This window comes from Bos indicus x Bos taurus, chromosome 11 (genome assembly GCF_003369695.1).
Source record: "Bos indicus x Bos taurus breed Angus x Brahman F1 hybrid chromosome 11, Bos_hybrid_MaternalHap_v2.0, whole genome shotgun sequence".
Classification (NCBI taxonomy): Eukaryota; Metazoa; Chordata; class Mammalia; order Artiodactyla; family Bovidae; genus Bos; species Bos indicus x Bos taurus.
In genome coordinates, this window is record NC_040086.1 from 15,790,763 (window position 1) to 15,808,791 (window position 18,029).

General features: G+C 40.0%; 1 protein-coding gene across 8 annotated transcripts in view; it reads left to right on the forward strand.

The window, feature by feature from the left end:
* Window positions 1-18,029, forward strand: part of LTBP1 (latent transforming growth factor beta binding protein 1) — a 456,565-nt gene that overhangs the window by 383,001 nt on the left and 55,535 nt on the right. For 5 of the 8 annotated variants that reach the window (XM_027554980.1, XM_027554981.1, XM_027554983.1 and 2 more), the window contains 2 exons: window positions 9,761-9,886; window positions 13,261-13,404. In XM_027554980.1, the coding sequence (XP_027410781.1) occupies window positions 9,761-9,886; window positions 13,261-13,404 (270 nt within the window). The remainder of the gene's footprint in view (window positions 1-9,760; window positions 9,887-13,260; window positions 13,405-18,029) is intronic. The other 3 variants (XM_027554982.1, XM_027554985.1, XM_027554987.1) reach the window with 1 other exon arrangement.

An 18,029-nucleotide genomic window follows, 5' to 3' on the forward strand; every position in this document is an offset into this window, starting at 1 on the left:
TCTCCAGCATTTATTGTTTGTAGACTTTTTGATGATGGCCATTCTGACCTGTGTGAGATGATACCTCGTTGTGGTTTTGATTGGCATTTCTCTAATAATGAGTGACATTGAGCATCTTTTCATGTGTTTATTAGCCATCTGTATGTTTTCTTTGGAGAAATGTCTGTTTGGGTCCCTTGCCCACTTTTTGATTGGGTTGTTTGTTTTTCTGGTATTGAGCTGCATGAGCTACTTGTATATTTTGGAGATTAATTCTCTGTTAGTTATTTCATTTGCTGTTATTTTCTCCCATTCTGAGAGTTGTCTTTTTACCTTACTTATAGTTTCCTTCATTGTGCAAAAGCTTTTAAGTTTAATTAGGCCTCATTTGTTTATTTTTGTTTCTATTTCCATTACTCTGGAAGGTGGGTCATAGAGGATCTTGCTGTGATTTATGTCACAGAGTGTTCTGCCTATGTTTTCCTCTAAGAGTTTTATAGTTTCTGGTCTTACATTTAGATCTGTAATCCATTTTGAGTTTATCTTTGTGTATGGTGTTAGAAAGTGTTGTAGTTTTATTCTTTTACATGTAGTTGACCAGTTTTCCCAGCACCACTTGTTGAAGAGGCTGTCTTTTCTCTATTGTGTATTTTTGCCTCTTTTGTCAAAGATAAGGTGTCCATAAGCGTGTGGATTTATCTCTGGACTTTCTGTTTCGTTCCATTGATCTATAAAGACCTGTATATAGAAAACTATAAAACACTGAGGAAATAAATCAAAGATGACACAAATAGATGGAGAAATATACCATGTTCTTGGATTGGAAGAATCAATATAGTGAAAATGAGTATACTACCCAAAGCAATCTATAGATTCAGTGCAATCCATATCAAACTACCAATGGTATTTTTCACAGAACTAGAACAAATAATTTCACAACTTGTATGGAAACACAAAAGACCTCATATAGCCAAAACAATCTTGAGAAAAAAGAATGGAACTGGAAGAATCAACCTTCCTGACTTCAGGCTCTACTACAAAGCTACAGTCATCAAGACAGTATGGTACTGGCACAAATTCCTTTGGATTTTACAAAATGATGACCTTATCAAGGGCCATTTTGGTGGAGTCCTAAATACTGGAGCCACCCAAGAGCAAATGAGAACAAGCAGAATAGTCCAGAATCTTGGCTGTTAAAAGGACTGAGAAATGTGGCTCTAGCTGAAGGGATTGTGTGTGTCCTGAGGCCCTATTTAGGATGATAGCATGAAATTTTATTAACAGATACTGAGGGAATGATCCAGTAGATAGGGAAAGAGGGCAGTAGAAGATACAGAAGCAGAGGGGTCAGCTAGAAAAGCAAATAAACAGAGAGTTGAATATGGATGAGTTCCAGAGGCCATGTGGCAAGGGCCTTTGTACTATTATCCCTGGAGAAAACCTGAAGGGGCTTTAAAAGTGAAAGTGAAAGTCACTCAGTTGTGTCTGACTCTTCACAACCCCATAGACTATATAGGCTCCAAAATCACTGCAGATGGTGATTGCAGCCATGAAATAAAAAAGACGCTTACTCCTTGGAAGAAAAGTTATGACCAACCTAGACAGCCTATGGAAAAGCAGACATTACTTTGCCAACAAAGGTCCATCTAGTCAAGGCTATGGTTTTTCCAGTAGTCACGTGTAGATGTGAGAGTGGACTATAAAGAAAGCTGAGCGCTGAAGAATTGATGCTTTTGAACTGTGGTGTCGGAGAAGACTCTTGAGAGTCCCTTGGACTGCAAGGAGATCCAACCAGTCCATCCTAAAGGAAATCAGTCCTGAATATTCATTGGAAGGACTGTTGTTGAAGCTGAAACTCCAATAGTTTGGCCTGATGTGAAGAGCTGACTCATTGGAAAAGACCCTGATGCTGGGAAAGATTGAGGGCAGGAGGAGAAGGGGACAACAGAGGATGAGATGGTTGGATGGCATCACTGACTCAATGGACGTGAGTTTGAGTAAACTCCGGGAGTTGGTAAGGGACAGGGAGGCCTGGCGTGCTGCAGTCTTTAGTGTCCCAAAGAGTCAGACACGACAGTGACTGAACTGAACTGATACTATACAGTCCATGGAATTCTCCAGGCCCAAATACTGGAGTGGGTAGCCTTTCCGTTCTCCAGGGGATCTTCCCAACCTAGGGATTGAACCCAGGTCTCCTGCATTCTAGGCAGATTCTTTACCAGCTGAGCCACAAAGGCTACTGGAGTGGGTAGCCTATCCCTTCTCCAGCAGATCTTCCCAACCCAGGAATCAAACCAGTGTCTCCTGCATTGCAGGTGGATTCTTTACCAACTGGGCCATTTCAGTAGGTTAATCATTGTCTCATTGTGGAGGATGGGTTTGGAGTTGTAGTGAGTGGCTGAGAGCACAAACCCCATTGGCACGCCTTTGCAGGAATTCAAATGATAGTGAGGAGGCCCTGAGTAAGATTGGAGAAGAGGGGAGAGCTTGGAGATGAACGGAAGAGAAAATCAAAGGAGCTCAATGCTTGTACTTTGGGAGGTGATCAAGGATGAATCCTATGTCGTTGGATATGTTGACTGGGATGGTGATGATTGTGATTTTAGGGTGCTTTTCCATTAGTCTGTGTTTAACTCTGACTGGTTAATCTGTTATCCATGTATTGATTGATTAAAATCAGAGCAAATTTTTGGTTTTGTTTCTTGGGAATTTCTAGCTATTCTCAGATAATCAGTTGGGAGGCTGCTCTGGGTAATTTTAAAAGAATGATTTAAGTGAAATCTGTTTTAAAGTAATGCATTTGAAGGCTGGGAAAAAAAAGTTGACCTTTCATTGGCCAGCCTTGTTTTCCAGAATTTGGGAGCTAGAAAGTTGGATTTGAAATAACTTGCTCTACTTCTGTCATTTCTCATTGCTGATCTTTAGGCTGCTGGCTTTCAAAACATGCTTGTGACCATCATGGCCCTCAGGTTTTCTCCCCGACTCATCTGTCCGGCAGCAGCATGGCAGTCACACTCTGCACAAAGATGATGTCTGCTGTTTTCTGGCTCATCCCCATTTCCCAGAACAAAGTAATTTTCCATAACACATAAGGCCCATATTCTTCAGCCTTGTTGATGCTGCCAGACTTCAGTGGACCTTTTTTTTTTTTTAAAAAGGCGCTTTCCATATCCTATTGTGTTGTCTGGATCGTCTCCAAATCCAGTTTTTAATTTCCTATTGGCTAAATTGTATTTTTTTTTTCTTTCGGCCTGCGCTCATCTTCTGTTTAATCCTGGCTTCTCTCCTGTGCTGTGAGGGAGACCGTAATCTCTTTTGGGCCATCAGCCATGCCATTTGAAATTCCTTTGGGCATCTGTTCAGCTGGTTTAACATTGTTCAGTCCCACTTCTTGGCTGGGGTTTGCTGTCTCCTTGCCTGCTTCTGTTCCTTTCAGTAAAGGGTATGAGGGCTCCTCATGGGAGGAGCCATGCACTCCCTTCTAGTGTAAGCCCCCTTTCTGTGGCTCTGTTCTCCTAATATTCTAGTGCCAAATATTTAACCCATTCAGTTGGTCAGGAATCCTTGGGCTGAAACACTGGGTCATTCCATCTTACAGAGAGATCCAAAGAGCACCAACGCTAGACATGGCCCTGGGACATTCTGTGGCTTACACACCCTTGGTGCTTGACAGGTCTTTCTTTGCAAGGGTCGCCTAGAAAAACAGCATCTTCAGCACCTCCAGTACCTCAGATCTTTAGATTTCAGGTACGATGATACTGGATGTTAAGGCCTTGCTAAAGGACAAGAGGAGGGTACTTGATTAAATTGCAAGTCAGTAAGTGGTAAGTCAAGGAGTGTGTTTTCTGACTTGCATCTTTGAAGTGCATACGTCCCAGGGTACTTGATGGGCTCACATTTGAGTTAATTCTGTTCATTCTCTCAGATGACCTTCAATAACCATCACCATGGTGGGAGATAAGATGTGGTAGGTACTGTCACAAGCTTAGATTCAGAAGATTGTTCCTTCACTAGGCACTGCTTCTTTGTTGACTCTACCACTGATTGACTGGGTAACCTTGAGGCAAGTTACTTCTCCTTTGTAGGTTTCAGCTTTCTGGTTCTTAAAATGAAGAAATCGAACCAGGTAATCTTCAAAGCCTCTTCAAATTGAGATGAACCTTTTCATTCATCTAAAAATACTCTGATGACAGGAAGGCTTCTTTTTTCCAACCATACAAGGGCTGTGGAGATTTTCCTGTGAGTTGTCCCTTACCAAAAATGACACCCCATTCCCATCATCCCCCTCTCTCAAGAGCCCTGGCAGCAGAAAGAAGGCTTGTCAGAGAGCTCCTTCCTTGAATAGGTGGATATGTCCTGCTTGGAATAAGAAAAAGGAAAATCGACAAAGCAAAGGTAGGAGATGTTAAGAAAATAACAAAAAGACTTGTTAATTCAAAACAAAAAATGGAAGAGTATGTCTGAAACAAAGAAAGCCACATCATTTTATTGACCAAATATACAAATACCCCTTATCCCCATGTACTTAGACTGTTGTGTCTATAATACAAAATATTTGGTGCATCATTGATGTCTTATGTATTTTACTGTTGAGGTCTTTGAACACAGTTGTAATTCCTTTATTAGTAAATAAGGGTTACCTGACTTCAGCCCCTTTTAGAAAATCACGTCTCCTCTCTTTACTTTTATCTTATTTCATAGCTCACTTTACCTAAGTGAGAGTTGAAGGACAGTAAAAGGTTGCAGTTCTGCTCTTCTGTGTAGAATCCCTAGTAACAATCAGTAGGTTTTGAAAAGCCTTTGGTCCATTGAGAAAATGGACTAAGTAGAGAGGGAAGGGAGGCTCATGAGGAGGGGGCAGGTGTATGTATACATATAGCCGATTCACTTTGATATAAAGCAGAAACTAACACAACATTGTAAAGCAATTATACACCAAAAAAAAAAAAAAAAAAGCATACAGACAAGAATCATTGGTCTACCAAGTAGGGCAATGGTTAAGGTCCTCAAAGTGTATGGTCACTGGCAATGCTGCTCCTTTAAAAATGAGCCCCTGGCAGTTGCATTTGCCCAGGATTATGCTCTGTTTCACTTTCTGACCTTTGGGTAATCTTGTTGTTGGAGAATTCACATCAATGATCTGCTTTCCTTCATCTGCATAATTCTTTTGAATTCATTTTCATTGAAATGGTAATGTTTATATCTGCCTTGCTTAGTAAAATATAAATAGCAAAAATGCACATGAGAAATCAGTGCTTACACTGATGTATCAGCTTCATCTGGGTTGTCAGCTGAGAGATCGCTGAACAGCTACTCCTGTATCACTCGGTAGACATTGTGGCTGGTGATAGACAATATCATATATGACTTTTACAAATGCCTAAGCAGAATTCTTTTAGTAACTTACTAGAGTCATCCTTCATTAAGCAAAAAGAAAATCTGTGATATTTGAATCATTCAAAATTTAATTTCATATTCAAAGTTCAGTTTCAGCAAAAGCGGACTAAAGTATGCATCTTGGTCAGGCTTTTATTCTAGTATAATACATTTTCTTAACCTTTAGCCTTAGAGTTAATCTTCAATGTGGCAGTTCTTATGAATCTGTTTATAGATAGGACTAACAGTGGAAAAATATCTTGTCATCAAAGAAAATTCTAATGAAATAATGGGGCTTTTAAATATAGATCATTAGTCAGAGACATGAAACAAACATCCTCTTATTAAGCTATTACCTCACCTCATTGTTGAAAGCATGAAACTGCAGAGAGCTAGAGTATATCATTTTCATAAAATATTAGTTGTTGAAGAGCTGGTCTCCAGGCATTTTAGGTTATTTTTTCCTATTCATTGAAGTCCAAAATATTGCTCATCTGAACTTTCTCTGTTAATCACTATTACAGTAAATCTGAGACTGCAAGACGTCCAGTAATTCATTACCAATGCAGAACTTGTTCACCTTAAGGTCAGTTATTCAGTCCTTGAGCTGACTGTCATTAACAAGAAATCATCATCTTGAATGAATAAAAGAAATAATAAAAAGGAAAGCAAGAGATTTTACTTCAAGTGTCTGGACTGAAAGCCACCGGGTTTCTAGGCGCCATTTTCCCTTCCTCATCCTTTACTGTCCACTGTCCCATTTTAGAAGGGAATAAGCTGCTGGCGAGGTTGAGTTGAAGGTTCTCTACCCCCAGAAGTAGCCCTGTTAAGCACTATAGTGTCCCCACATACTCTGGGAGCACAAAGGATGGGCCCTGAAATCTGCCACAGAGGAGGTATCTCTTGGGCTGACCAGGGACCAGGGAGAGTTTCTGAGCAAAGTGGGCAGAGGGGAGAATTTCTAGTGGATTAAGGTGTGTGCACAAAGTCAGTGAGAAATTGAAGACTATAGGGCTTTCAAAGAACTCTAGTACTTATGCTCACAGAGCTGAAGCATGAGTTAGGAAAGAAGTTAGCTAAGAACTATGGCCAGATGTGTAGCCAGACGCCTGATGATGAACGGTACTCTGCTATAGATAGTGGTCTGTATTCTCTAGCCTCAAAATGGTATAGAACATTCTGAGTGAGGGAATATCCCTGGCTGGTTTGCAGTTTGGTGGAGAATGGATTTTTTTCAAATTAATTTAATTAATTAATTTGGTTGTGCTGGGTCTTAGCTGTGGCAGGCAGGATCTTTAGTTGCAGCATGTGAGATCTTAGTTACTGCATGTGGGATATAGTTCCCCGACCAGGGATCAAACCTAGGCTCCCTGCATTGGAAGAGCAGAGTCTGAGCCACTGGACTACCAGGGAAATCCCTGGGGAATGGATTTGAGGGAGGCAGACAAAACTGGAGATAAAGAAACCAATTAGGGGGATGAGAAATACCAGGAAAGATAAGAGGGTAGGATTCGGAAGGGACAAGGAGTAGGAGAGAAGGAAGAATTGACACCAAGGTTCCTGGCTGGGGTGACAGCTTGGGCTCTCAGGAGGCAGAAATACAAGAGAAATGGAGGTGAGCTGAAGGGGGAGAGCAGTAGGGAGTTCATTTACTATGACTGTGTCCAATAGATATTAGATAAAGGGTTCTGAAGGACAGACTCTTGAGAGAGATTGGGAAACCATCAGCATGCAAATGGTAATTAAAGCACTTCTGAGTTTCTTTCCAGCCCTTAAGTCCTGTGGTTCAGTGAATAACGTAATCTCTTCAACAAATGCCCATTTCAGGAAGTCTAAAATGAGCAGTGGCCAGTGTGAAGTGACTTGATGACACAGTGCAATTCCGTCTCTCCTGGTTATGACTAGTAAATCAGTTGTGATCCCAGCCTGATGCTGACATTGAAAATCCATCAGGACAGATTTAATAAGTGTCTTCTTTGTGTTAGATGCTGCAAGGAAGATTCACTTTTTTTTTTTTAAGATGTGAAATCATTTCGTTGAGTTTTTCCATTCGAGTTGGGGTAAGATGTAGAGGTTTAAAAAAAGGGTAGAGGTCAGAGAGATTGCTCAGGACAGTCAGGAAGTGGGGTTTAGAAGGAAGATAGTGAATAGTGAATTTGAGATGCTAACAGAAGATGAAATGGGAATGATCAAGAATAAGAAGGATCTTGGCCAGAGACCAGGACTGGATTCATGCCACTGTGAAGTCTGTGGAGAGGGTGAAGAGCAGAGGAGAAGAGAGTTTTGGGGAATAAAGTAGGTCACAGGGAGGGCCGGCCTGAGCCCTGGCAGGCACCACCTTCAGGCTGAGAAAGAGTGAGGCTCAGTGAGCCTGGGAAGTTAAAGGTAGAATGAGAATAATCCTCTGTCAGGGGTCGTGAAAAGGGAGTTTAAGGAGAAAGGTGACCAGACATGATAATGACTGGCTAGAAAATGAGCATTGAATTTAATGATAGGTTGGCTGCTGATGGTTTTTCTCAAAGGATTAAGAGTTAGAAAGACAGAGTGTAGGTCAGTAAGGGAAGAGTAAGAAGAGGAGTAATAATTATTAGAGTAATAGTAACATGTACATTTCCTAAGTTATATGGTAGGCAGTGTTTTATGCACCTTGTGCATTTTAATTTTGTAAATTATCATAGTAATTCTAGAAACATACTAGTAGTATTAACGTTACTAGTATTGTTATTGTTTCCTTTTTACTGATGAGGTATACTAGGAGATAAAAGCAGTGAGCATAGATAGTTCTTTTGATACATTTTGCAAGGATAGAAGAAATGGAAAAAGCACAGTAGGGGACATTGTGGTTGAATGAAAGCTTTTCTGAGAGACTGTGACATTTTTGAAAGCAGTGAGGGAAGGAGCCAGGGAGGAATCGTTGAAGATGCAGGAGAAGGATGAGCAGGTGGGACCAGAGGAAGAGGTGACTGGTAGGCATGGAGAGAGGGCCCAGCCTTAAGGAGAAGGGATGCCGTTTTGAGAAAATTAAGAAAGTTTTATAGTCACTTATATTTTACAGTTCAAAAGTGAGACTGTCTCTGAAGTTTACGCTTGATAGTGTTGGACAGTTAGGAAGAGACGTGAGGGAGCTGCTGAATATCACTGCGTGCATCTTTTCTTGAAAAATTTCTGACTCAGTGTTTGAAGTTTTAGGAAAACTTAACTTTATTCATATGAACTTGCTCAAACTGAATTCTGTCGAGTGTGATTTCACTTGTCATGTTCTTTATCATTTGTTACCTCATTGTTATTTGGACATAAACATGAAATCTTGTTCACATGTATTTGGATGCAATAATTGCATGTTCTCTTGATTGTTTCTCAAAAAAAAAAAAATGTATTGGGGACCTGTTTGGTCAAGAGGCAGAGAGGACAGAGAGCCTGGCAGTTGCACTGTGCAGTGTGGCCATAAACAAGGAAGATGGAAGTGCTGGGGATGGGAGGCTGGAGAGGGCAGTGAGTAGCGCAGCTGAGGATAAAGAACTGTATTGAAAAGTCCATCTGTGACTTTAAAACTGAGACTTCATTTTTACGAGAACACTTTTATTAACGGGAGATAGAAAGCACAGGACCACTGTCATCAGGTTTATAGAGGACAAAGTGAACTTACAAGTTGGCCACTGGCTAATCAGTTGGAGCAGCAGTGACATTTAGGATCTGAGTGGCTATAAATTGGTGACAGGAAATGGTTCCCTGTGAATAAAGTCTTTCCTCTGGAGTAACAGGGACTGGCTGGCTACACTGCTGAACTTATCAGATTCTCCCCCTCTCCCTCCCTCTACTCCCGCCCCCTTCCCTTCGTGGGAATGCTATTTAAACTTGACCAAGCGTTTGTGCTCAGTTGCTGAGTCGTATCCAACTCTTCGTGACCCCATGGACTGTAGCCTGCTAGGTTCCTCTGCCCATTCATTATCTCTCGAACTGAATAAATCGTTGCTCAAGCAGGCCAATGATTTCAGCTGCCAATTTGCCAGATAGAACTATTAGTATTTACAACAATTAAAAAAAAAAAAAAAAGGTGACAATACTTGCACGTATTTCCACTGTAGGAATATCCTCTCCTTGGAAATGAAGAAATCGAAAATATTTAGAAAACATGGACTGGGGCAAGTGTAGCAGTCATTTCAGTTTCAAAACATTTCCTGAGGAGAAGTAAATGTTTTCTTTCTCATCGAACCCAATATTTTGTCTGTTGAGATATGTTCATCAAAACATTTTATTTATATATAAAATGTTTTAGAAGTTCATTCTGTGTAAACATGATCATCTCATACTAATCGGGGTGTCTCTAATTGAGCACCTCTGTCTCTCCATTAATATCTAGTGTTTGTCTGTGTTTTGTGTCTCATGGTCAATGTCTTTTTTGCAGATATTGATGAATGTGTAAACAACACTATTTGTGACAGTCACGGGTTTTGTGACAATACGGCTGGCTCCTTCCGCTGCCTCTGTTATCAGGGCTTTCAGGCCCCACAGGATGGGCAAGGGTGTGTGGGTGAGTTCTTAGATTTTTTTTTCTCTAGACATCTCTCTATCAAGAAGAAATCAAAATCATCAACCACAGGAGAGATGGAAGCAAGGTAACTGGGCAGAATGACATCATGATCTGATCTCGTCGTATGGTTTGGAGAGGTGCACAGTGACCCCGCAGCTTCTGAAATGGTTAGGGATGTTACGAAATAGAGAAGCGTAACTTTGGATTTAAATGTATATTGAAAAGAGCATCTGTTTAAACTCTTAGCTGGGTATGCGGAACGCTCCAGTCCCTCCCGCACAGGAAATAGAGTCTGGTGTGTGGTAGAGCTTGTCTGTCTCCAAAATGTACCTCCCTTAGGCAATGCATTTAAGGAAACGTGTTGGCAGGAGTTTCTGTTTCCACGAATGACACCCGTAAAATGATGCTTTGGCTTGTGCATAGTTCTTCCATCTGTTCTGAGATTGTCAGAGCTGGAAGGAATCTAGGACCATCAGATGTCCTAGAATATGGTCCATCACATGCTCACGTAAAAGAAGCCACTTCCTATGTCATGTTCTGACCAGCCATGATTTCTTTAAGTCAAATTCATCATGAGGCATACTTGCAACTAGAGCAAGTAAATGGGAAAGAAGTTATTTAATTCATAACTTCACAGATAACAAGGCTTTCTCTTTATTCTTAATTAAGAAAAATTGCCTCTGGTCATTACATGGCAGATGACAGCTGAGGATGAGTCGGCAACATTTTAGTTTGGAAATTTGCAATGAAAGCAGCAGTTCATTTCCCATCCAGATTGACCTGGGAAAACAAAAATCGGTTTGGAAATTTAACAATAAAATCACTTGAATAGTAACCACTTTTAAGGTAACATTGTTGTAATCACTTGTTCCAATTCCTGCTGTAGTTTCCTATGCACTAAATTACAGTGGTAAAAACCATCTGCCATTCACTAAATATGTCGACTTAATAGGTCCTGTGGTCTGGCCCTCACTTACATTCTCAGGCTCACCGCGTACTTCCTCACCAGTTATGTTCCTGCAGCATAAAACTGCTTATGATTGTTCACGTAGCTGGGAAGCGATTAGGCTGCTGTTTGCTCCTTTTGCTGAGAATAACCTCCTGGCCTCCCCTTCCCTGAGCCTCAGTCCATCTCATTGATTCCTGAAGCCCCTGAAGCCAGAAGTTCAATGTCATCTTCTCCCAGGGACCATTCCTGTTCCACTTCTCACCCTCCAGCTGAGCTATGATCCTTCCTTCTGCTTCCCAAATACCTTGAGCAAATTCTATTGTAATACTTAAATCCTTTTGTGCAATAAATCAATCATGTATGTGCTGCCTGCAGCTGCCTTTTCCAAGCTCCATGTGATTGAGAACATTGTCTGTCTGTCTGTCTCTGTCTCTCCTGACTGGGCCTAATGTTTGGCCCATTGTAGGTGCTCAGTAAATTTTAACTGTTACCTACTGCGGTATCAGATGTCAAACCACTGACTCCACTTAGCTTCTGAGCCCTTGGTTAACGTTCATTTCTAACCAGGCAGATGAGTGCACCAAATCCACGTCAGTGTTTCATTTCGACCCACAACATAACCACCTATAGAGAAGGAATATCTGTTATCTTGTTAATAGACTTACACATGTTGTTATATTTGTCTGTTTGTTCTCTTGGAAAAATATTAACTGAGCACCTCTTACATGTACCTCAGCACACTGGTGTTCTTCAGGGTTTAAGAGATGAATCAGCCCTCTGGGACCTTGGCCACTCTGTTCCCGCTGCTTGGATCCTGGCTGCTTACCCTTCTTATCTGCTCATCCTTCAGATGGAGCTTGGTTCCAGTATTACCTCCTTAACCCACCACTGCACTTAAGGTCCACTGTCCATGCTGTCGTCGTGCTCTGCACTTTCATCCCTAGCACTTATCCTGGCCTGTATGACTTGACATTAAGCTCTATGAAGGCAGGAGTTGGCAGGAGCTCCCTGAAGGCTTCCTACATTGTCATTGTCTCCCCAGTCTGAACCATAGAAGTCAACTAGAAAGTATTTTTTGATTGAATGAATACCATCCGGTAGGAAAGATTTCAATAGCTATGGAAATAATACAAGTTAGAAAGTAGAAAATTCCGTTTGACAGTTACCTAAAATTGATAAATGCAAACTGGCAAATTTCTAAAGTCAATTTTTCTGGTCTAAATTATGACTGTCCAGGTTGATTAAACATACCAACTCTCTGCTTTACTTTGTCATAATATCTTTTCATAGCAAAACTCAGCTTATTGGATTTATATCCGTTTATATACAAAATGAAATGGAAAACTGAGGTAATTATCCAAATAAGTCAATAGAGATAAACTTTTTGTCCAAGTAATTGGGTATTGCAGGTGAAAATAGTATTTTTTCCCTGAATGATTTGGATAATTGCTCAAATTTTTAACTTTCTATAAACCATCTTAGAGTGTGCTCATGAAAGCCGATGTTTATACACATTTAATCATGTTTAATGCATAAAATACATGAACATTTCAGATGTCAAGTCAGGTACATTGTTTAGTGGGCACTCATTAATAATATTTCTTCAGAGGAGAAAAGATAAAAAGTAGTATTGGACAAGGGCAAACATAAAAATAGCCTTTCTTTATGGCTATGTACTTCCTTACTGTTGAATAAAATGGACTCAGCTGTGAATTTTTAGTGTTTTAGGTAAGTATATTTAAGTAAAAATAAAAATATCTAGCAGAAGTAGAAATTACACTGTGGAACACCAACAGAAATTTTAAAGGGATGGTAATATCAGAAGTTACTGGACCAATTTGCTTCCTGCCAATGATCAATGTAACCCAGTAACTACTTACAGGGGTTTTTCCTTCATTTCCCAAAGAGATACCCAACCTGAATTCTGATTGTCAAGTTATGAACATTTTGGCTGCTAGGGAACTATATCTTTAGATATGTGAGTGGATTGTAAACAATTTCTAAAAATGCATTTCAAGAATTTGGCAGTTTCTGAAGTGCCAGTGCTGCTCATTTTCCTCGAATATAAAACTGAGACAGAAGTACCTGGTTATTTAAGACCCCATTATGTCAAAAAGTCAGGGAAGTGAAAATTAAACAAAGTGTACAGACAGTGCTTGCTGTACAGTTTTGAATTGTTCCTTAAAACCAGAATAGGAGTTTGCAAGCCTTGCTTTGTGTTTTCATTGTCCTGTCACACAAACCAAAGCTTGCAGCCCTGCCTCTGGGAGCCCCTTCCCTGCAAAAGCTGAAGGGTTTGATTGTTCCCGGGGTGGGGGGAGTCACCTTGTTCCAGCAGACACCACTAGTCATGGCACAGCTGGTAAAACAAAGCGTGGTCAGGAGTGAGGAACACGTCTGACTTGATCTGTGCTCCCTTTTCCAGATGTGAACGAATGTGAGCTGCTCAGTGGCGTGTGTGGTGAAGCCTTCTGTGAAAATGTAGAAGGGTCCTTCCTGTGTGTGTGCGCTGACGAAAGCCAGGAGTACAGCCCCATGACCGGGCAGTGCCGCTCCCGGCTCTCCATGGGTAAGTGACGCTGTCTGGACGGAGGGCTTCTCTCCGGGGACCTGTACCTACACAGGTCTGGGCCAAAGACTCTGGGAGTGAGGAAGAAATGACCAAATATTTTTTCACCCTGCTGGAAGCGTTCATGCTGTTTCCAGGCCTGCCTTATCAGTGGACTTTAGACGTGGGTGATGATTGTTGGAGCTAGATGACCTCTAATGTGCTTTCCAACCCGGAGACGCCGTGGGGAGGGTGAAGGATCCAAAATGATGAGAACATTGGCTGGGAATTGCCTAAAACTGAGAGCCATCAGCTCAGAGCTTAATATGGCAACATCTCGTTCAGTTGCATAATTCTTCTCTCTTGGCCCTTGGAGAAACGTATTTTGACACTACTCTAAATTAAAAGCAACATATAGGTCCCTCGGGATCTGCAAAGACTTCCTTCCACTTGGAATTCTTAAGGCTCCCCCCCCTGCACCCCCTAGAATTTGGCCAAGAGAATGGCTATGATTATGTTTGTTTAAAATTTGATTTAGACTGTGTCATCATGGCATACACTGAAATGGAGAGCTGATGCTTTTCCAGATAAATCAGTCAATTTCCAGATCGCCCTTTTAGTTTGTGCCATGTGGCTATAGTATGATTGTGTTTTGAGGCAAGTAGGAGACTAAATGGTCCTTTGAGACCCAAATAAAAGGAAACATAGACTGTGTTACTATCTTGCTCAATCCCAGTTGATTTCATCCGTGCTTCTAAGAAGGCTTTGGCTCTTCCTCAACAGGGTACACTTGTCCTGTGTGAGACAATTATCTTTGCAAGCAGTAGGGAATAAAATGTAAAAATATTTTCATTCACACATGTTTTCTTCTTAATGATTAAGTACAGAAAGGTTATGGGTGCAGAATTAAATGTAGAGACAGTAATTCAAAAGCACTATGAAAGGGAAAAAAGTATTTCTGGAGGAAGGGGTTGCTTTTCCTTTAACGACCATCCTGCAACTTATGAGCCATAAAGAAGAGACTTTTCATCTTAACTCTACTTATAATGGAAAAATAAAAAAAAAAACCTATCAAATAATAGGATTGGTGAAATAACTACCTTTTTATTTGTCTTTGGTTCTATAGAGTAGCACCGTCCCCCATAGTTTTCTTGTGACTGCAGTAATTCATACAGTATTGTGCAGTCATTAAGTCATCTGTATGAAGGTTAGTAGTCATGATAAATGCATGTGATACAATGTCAAGTGAAAAAATGAAAAGATAGTCCAGTGATCACAGTCTGTGAAGAAAGGGGATGGAAAGAAGACATAAAAAGATAATTATTGGAATTAATGGAAGTTGTAATCCTTTCCTTTATTGTCCACACTTTTTTTGAATACTTAAATTGGAATGACCAGGTTCTGATCTGTGAACTGTTTTCTGGCTATGCAAGCTTGGGCATATCATTCAACATCTATGAGTTTGATTTTCTCACCTGTAAAATAAAGGTTATATTTGCCTCACAGAGCTTTATGGGTTTTTAAAAAAAATTATATACATAAAAGCTATTTGTTAATAATAAAGTGCTATGTGAAGTATTAAAATCCAAACACATAAGGGTTATGTACTTCTCTTCCTTTCGTGATCTCTTTGGAGATGGTGGATCTTTTTTAATTGCAAATAGTTTTTTGCTAGAGTGCTAGTGTCAAGAAGGGGTTTGTTCAGTTCACCTAGTTTCAGTTAAGGTAGATGTCTGCAATCCTAAAATTTGCTCACTTCATTTTTAGAGATTAATAGTGACTTAATAAGATCATGAGACCATCTGAACCATTTTCCACGAACTGGATTAGCTCACTGTACAGTGTGAAAGTGAAAGTGTCAGTTACTCTGCTGTGTCCGACGTGTGCAACCCAGTGGACTGTAGCCTGCTAGGCTCCTCTGTTTGTGGAATTCTCAAGGCAGGAATACTGGAGTGGGTTGCCATTCCCTTCTCCAGGGATCTCTCCAGGGATCAAACCCGGGTCTCCTGTATTACAGGCAGATTCTTTACCATCTGAGCCAGGAAACCCAAGCTCACTGTAAACTACTTAAAACTTCATAGTAAGTCTTCTTGTAAGCCTTATTCCTCATCCTCTACTTTTTAAGGATTTCTGTAATCAAGCGCCTGTCACCTGCTTTGCCTCTTTTGCTCCCTTTATCTCCGTGTTCTCTCATTGACTGACTCTTTCTGGAAAATTCTTCCAGAGTTCCCTAAGTACTTTCCTGCTTCTGCAAAGAACAGCATTTTGAGTGCTCAGCTTCATAAAGCTTGTCTGCCAATGCATACACAGTTTCTCTTTCCTCTTAACATTATATCTGATCCTTTAATTTCTGAGTTTCTTGCCTATTTTCCCCATAGTTCTCTGGCTTTTGCCAAATATTGTACATACTCAGTTGTTTTATTGGTCCATGTCAGTATAATCTGCCTGGTGAAGCTTATTAATTTGTACTGTCCCTGGCAACTCTGATTTCTACCATATCTCAATTTGTATGGTTCTTGGCAAACTTGAACTGATTTTATGGAGTCTTAAGATTGTCTTTGATAATATCTTCATTTTAATAATTCTCTGTCCTGAGAGATTAGCCATAAACTGCAAGAGGAGCTTCCTCCCTGACTTCATCAAACTTCATCAAATTGACAAACCGGTCAATTGTTTGAAAAAGCTGATTAAAACTGGCAGTCATAAAAATGATAATATGTCTTTTCAATATTTAAGTTTTAACTTAAAGCATGTAACATACGTTTATTCCCCGATCTCTGAAGAAGAGCTGAGATCTGTCTTTGAGTAGAAATCCATTTGCATTCTGTATGGCTTGTCCTCCATAAACCACATCTATTATGTGTTATCTACACCACCCACTTCAGAGGGAGTAAGAATTTAAAGGCCTTTGCTAAGTAAATAAGTGCAAAGTCACTTTAGGTTTTCACAGTTTTTCTCAGTTTTCTATGGTTGTCTTACCCACTTCTAGTTTGATAACTTTTTTAAAAACTTTTTTTAACCTTAATCTTTCTAAAAGCTTTAAACTTGTTCTAGAAACAACAGCTATTCACTCACTCATATTTGATTAGTTTATATACAATTTACTTATTATAATAATCATTACATTGGCACAGAGTGTTTGAGAATAAGCATAGCTGAGTCACAGTTGGCGAACTGCTCAACACATTAGAACAGAAGTGTGTGCACCCACCTGAGAACAGCCAGCTGGCTATGAGCCCTCCACTTGCTTGTGGCCATTAGCCAGGATGTTTTTCGGAGGACAGGAGAACATTTGTTCATCTAACAAGTTGGTTAAGTTAAAAGAGTCTGTATCATTTTCCAGTCAAAGAACCTGCTGTGACCTAGAACAAAACATGTTGTACCATATTTAAGTTTTTATCAAGGATTCAAACTAATTTCATTCTTTACATGATAAACTAAAAGCTTAGATCTCATCCTTCCTGGAAAATAATTAGGAAAAAAAAGATACATTTGCTTTGTAGGCCGTAATATTTTTACTTGGCTCTAGATGTCCCCAGGGCAACAGACATTCCAACAAGGTGCAGTAGCATCTTTATCTGAAGTGATACATTACTGAGGACAGAACTGGGGCTGAGGAGTAGATGCCAGATTTCAGATCAGTATGCAGAACAACTTTCCAATAGCTAGAGCTGGTCACATTTCTTGTGAATTTGTGGGTCCAAGAACAGGTGGGACACCTACTGGCTGGCAGAAGGACTCTTACCTTCAGTAGGGCATTGTCCCAGGTGACTCTGAAGGTACTTTTGACCTTTATTGTCCCAGGATTTTTGTTTCTAAACTACTAGGCTCCCACCTAATTTTTTAGGTCTGGGTTGAATTTTTTCACTGCCTGGGCCTTTGGCCACTAATCTACATTGCTGTACATTGCCTAAAAGCACCTGAAACAGAAATACCTAAAAAAGGCCCATAGCAGACCACTCACCACCTGTAAGGATATGGCTATGAAATACAGCCTGATGTTTTTATTTCCTCAGTGCCTGTGATAATTGCTCAATAAGAACTTTATGTCCTTGGGCACTCTAAAGGAAGCAATAAATATTTCGTGTGGGCAACTGAAGCCATACCCACAAAATGCTTGATTGGTACACAGAGGATACTCTGGGGGGAAACTGAATTTTATTTTTAAAACGGAAAGTATAATGAAAAGAACACAAAGATATATATTATAATTAATACAGGTGTTCTTTGCTATAAGAAAAGAAAATGAACAAGATCAGACATTATAAAACATAAATTGGGCTTGTTATTTGCATTAGGCAATAATTGTTCTTCATTTAAGAAAAGCACATAGGCAAGGTCAGAAATTATAAGATGTATAAATTGGAGTTATCATTTGGATTATAAAATAAGTGTTCTAATACAATTCATGATAGGGTTTCCTTAAACAGTAAGAGCTTATTCTCATGTAACAAGCTGACAGTCCTAGACATCTACATCTAGAAAAACCTTAGTGTTTTTCAAGCCCAGCAGTTTTATTTACAGATAAGGAAGCTTAAATTGAAGAAAGTAGGGAAAATCACTAGACCATTCAGGTATTACCTAAATAAAATCCCTTATAATTATACAGTGAAAGTGACAAATAGATTCAAGGGATTAGATCTGAT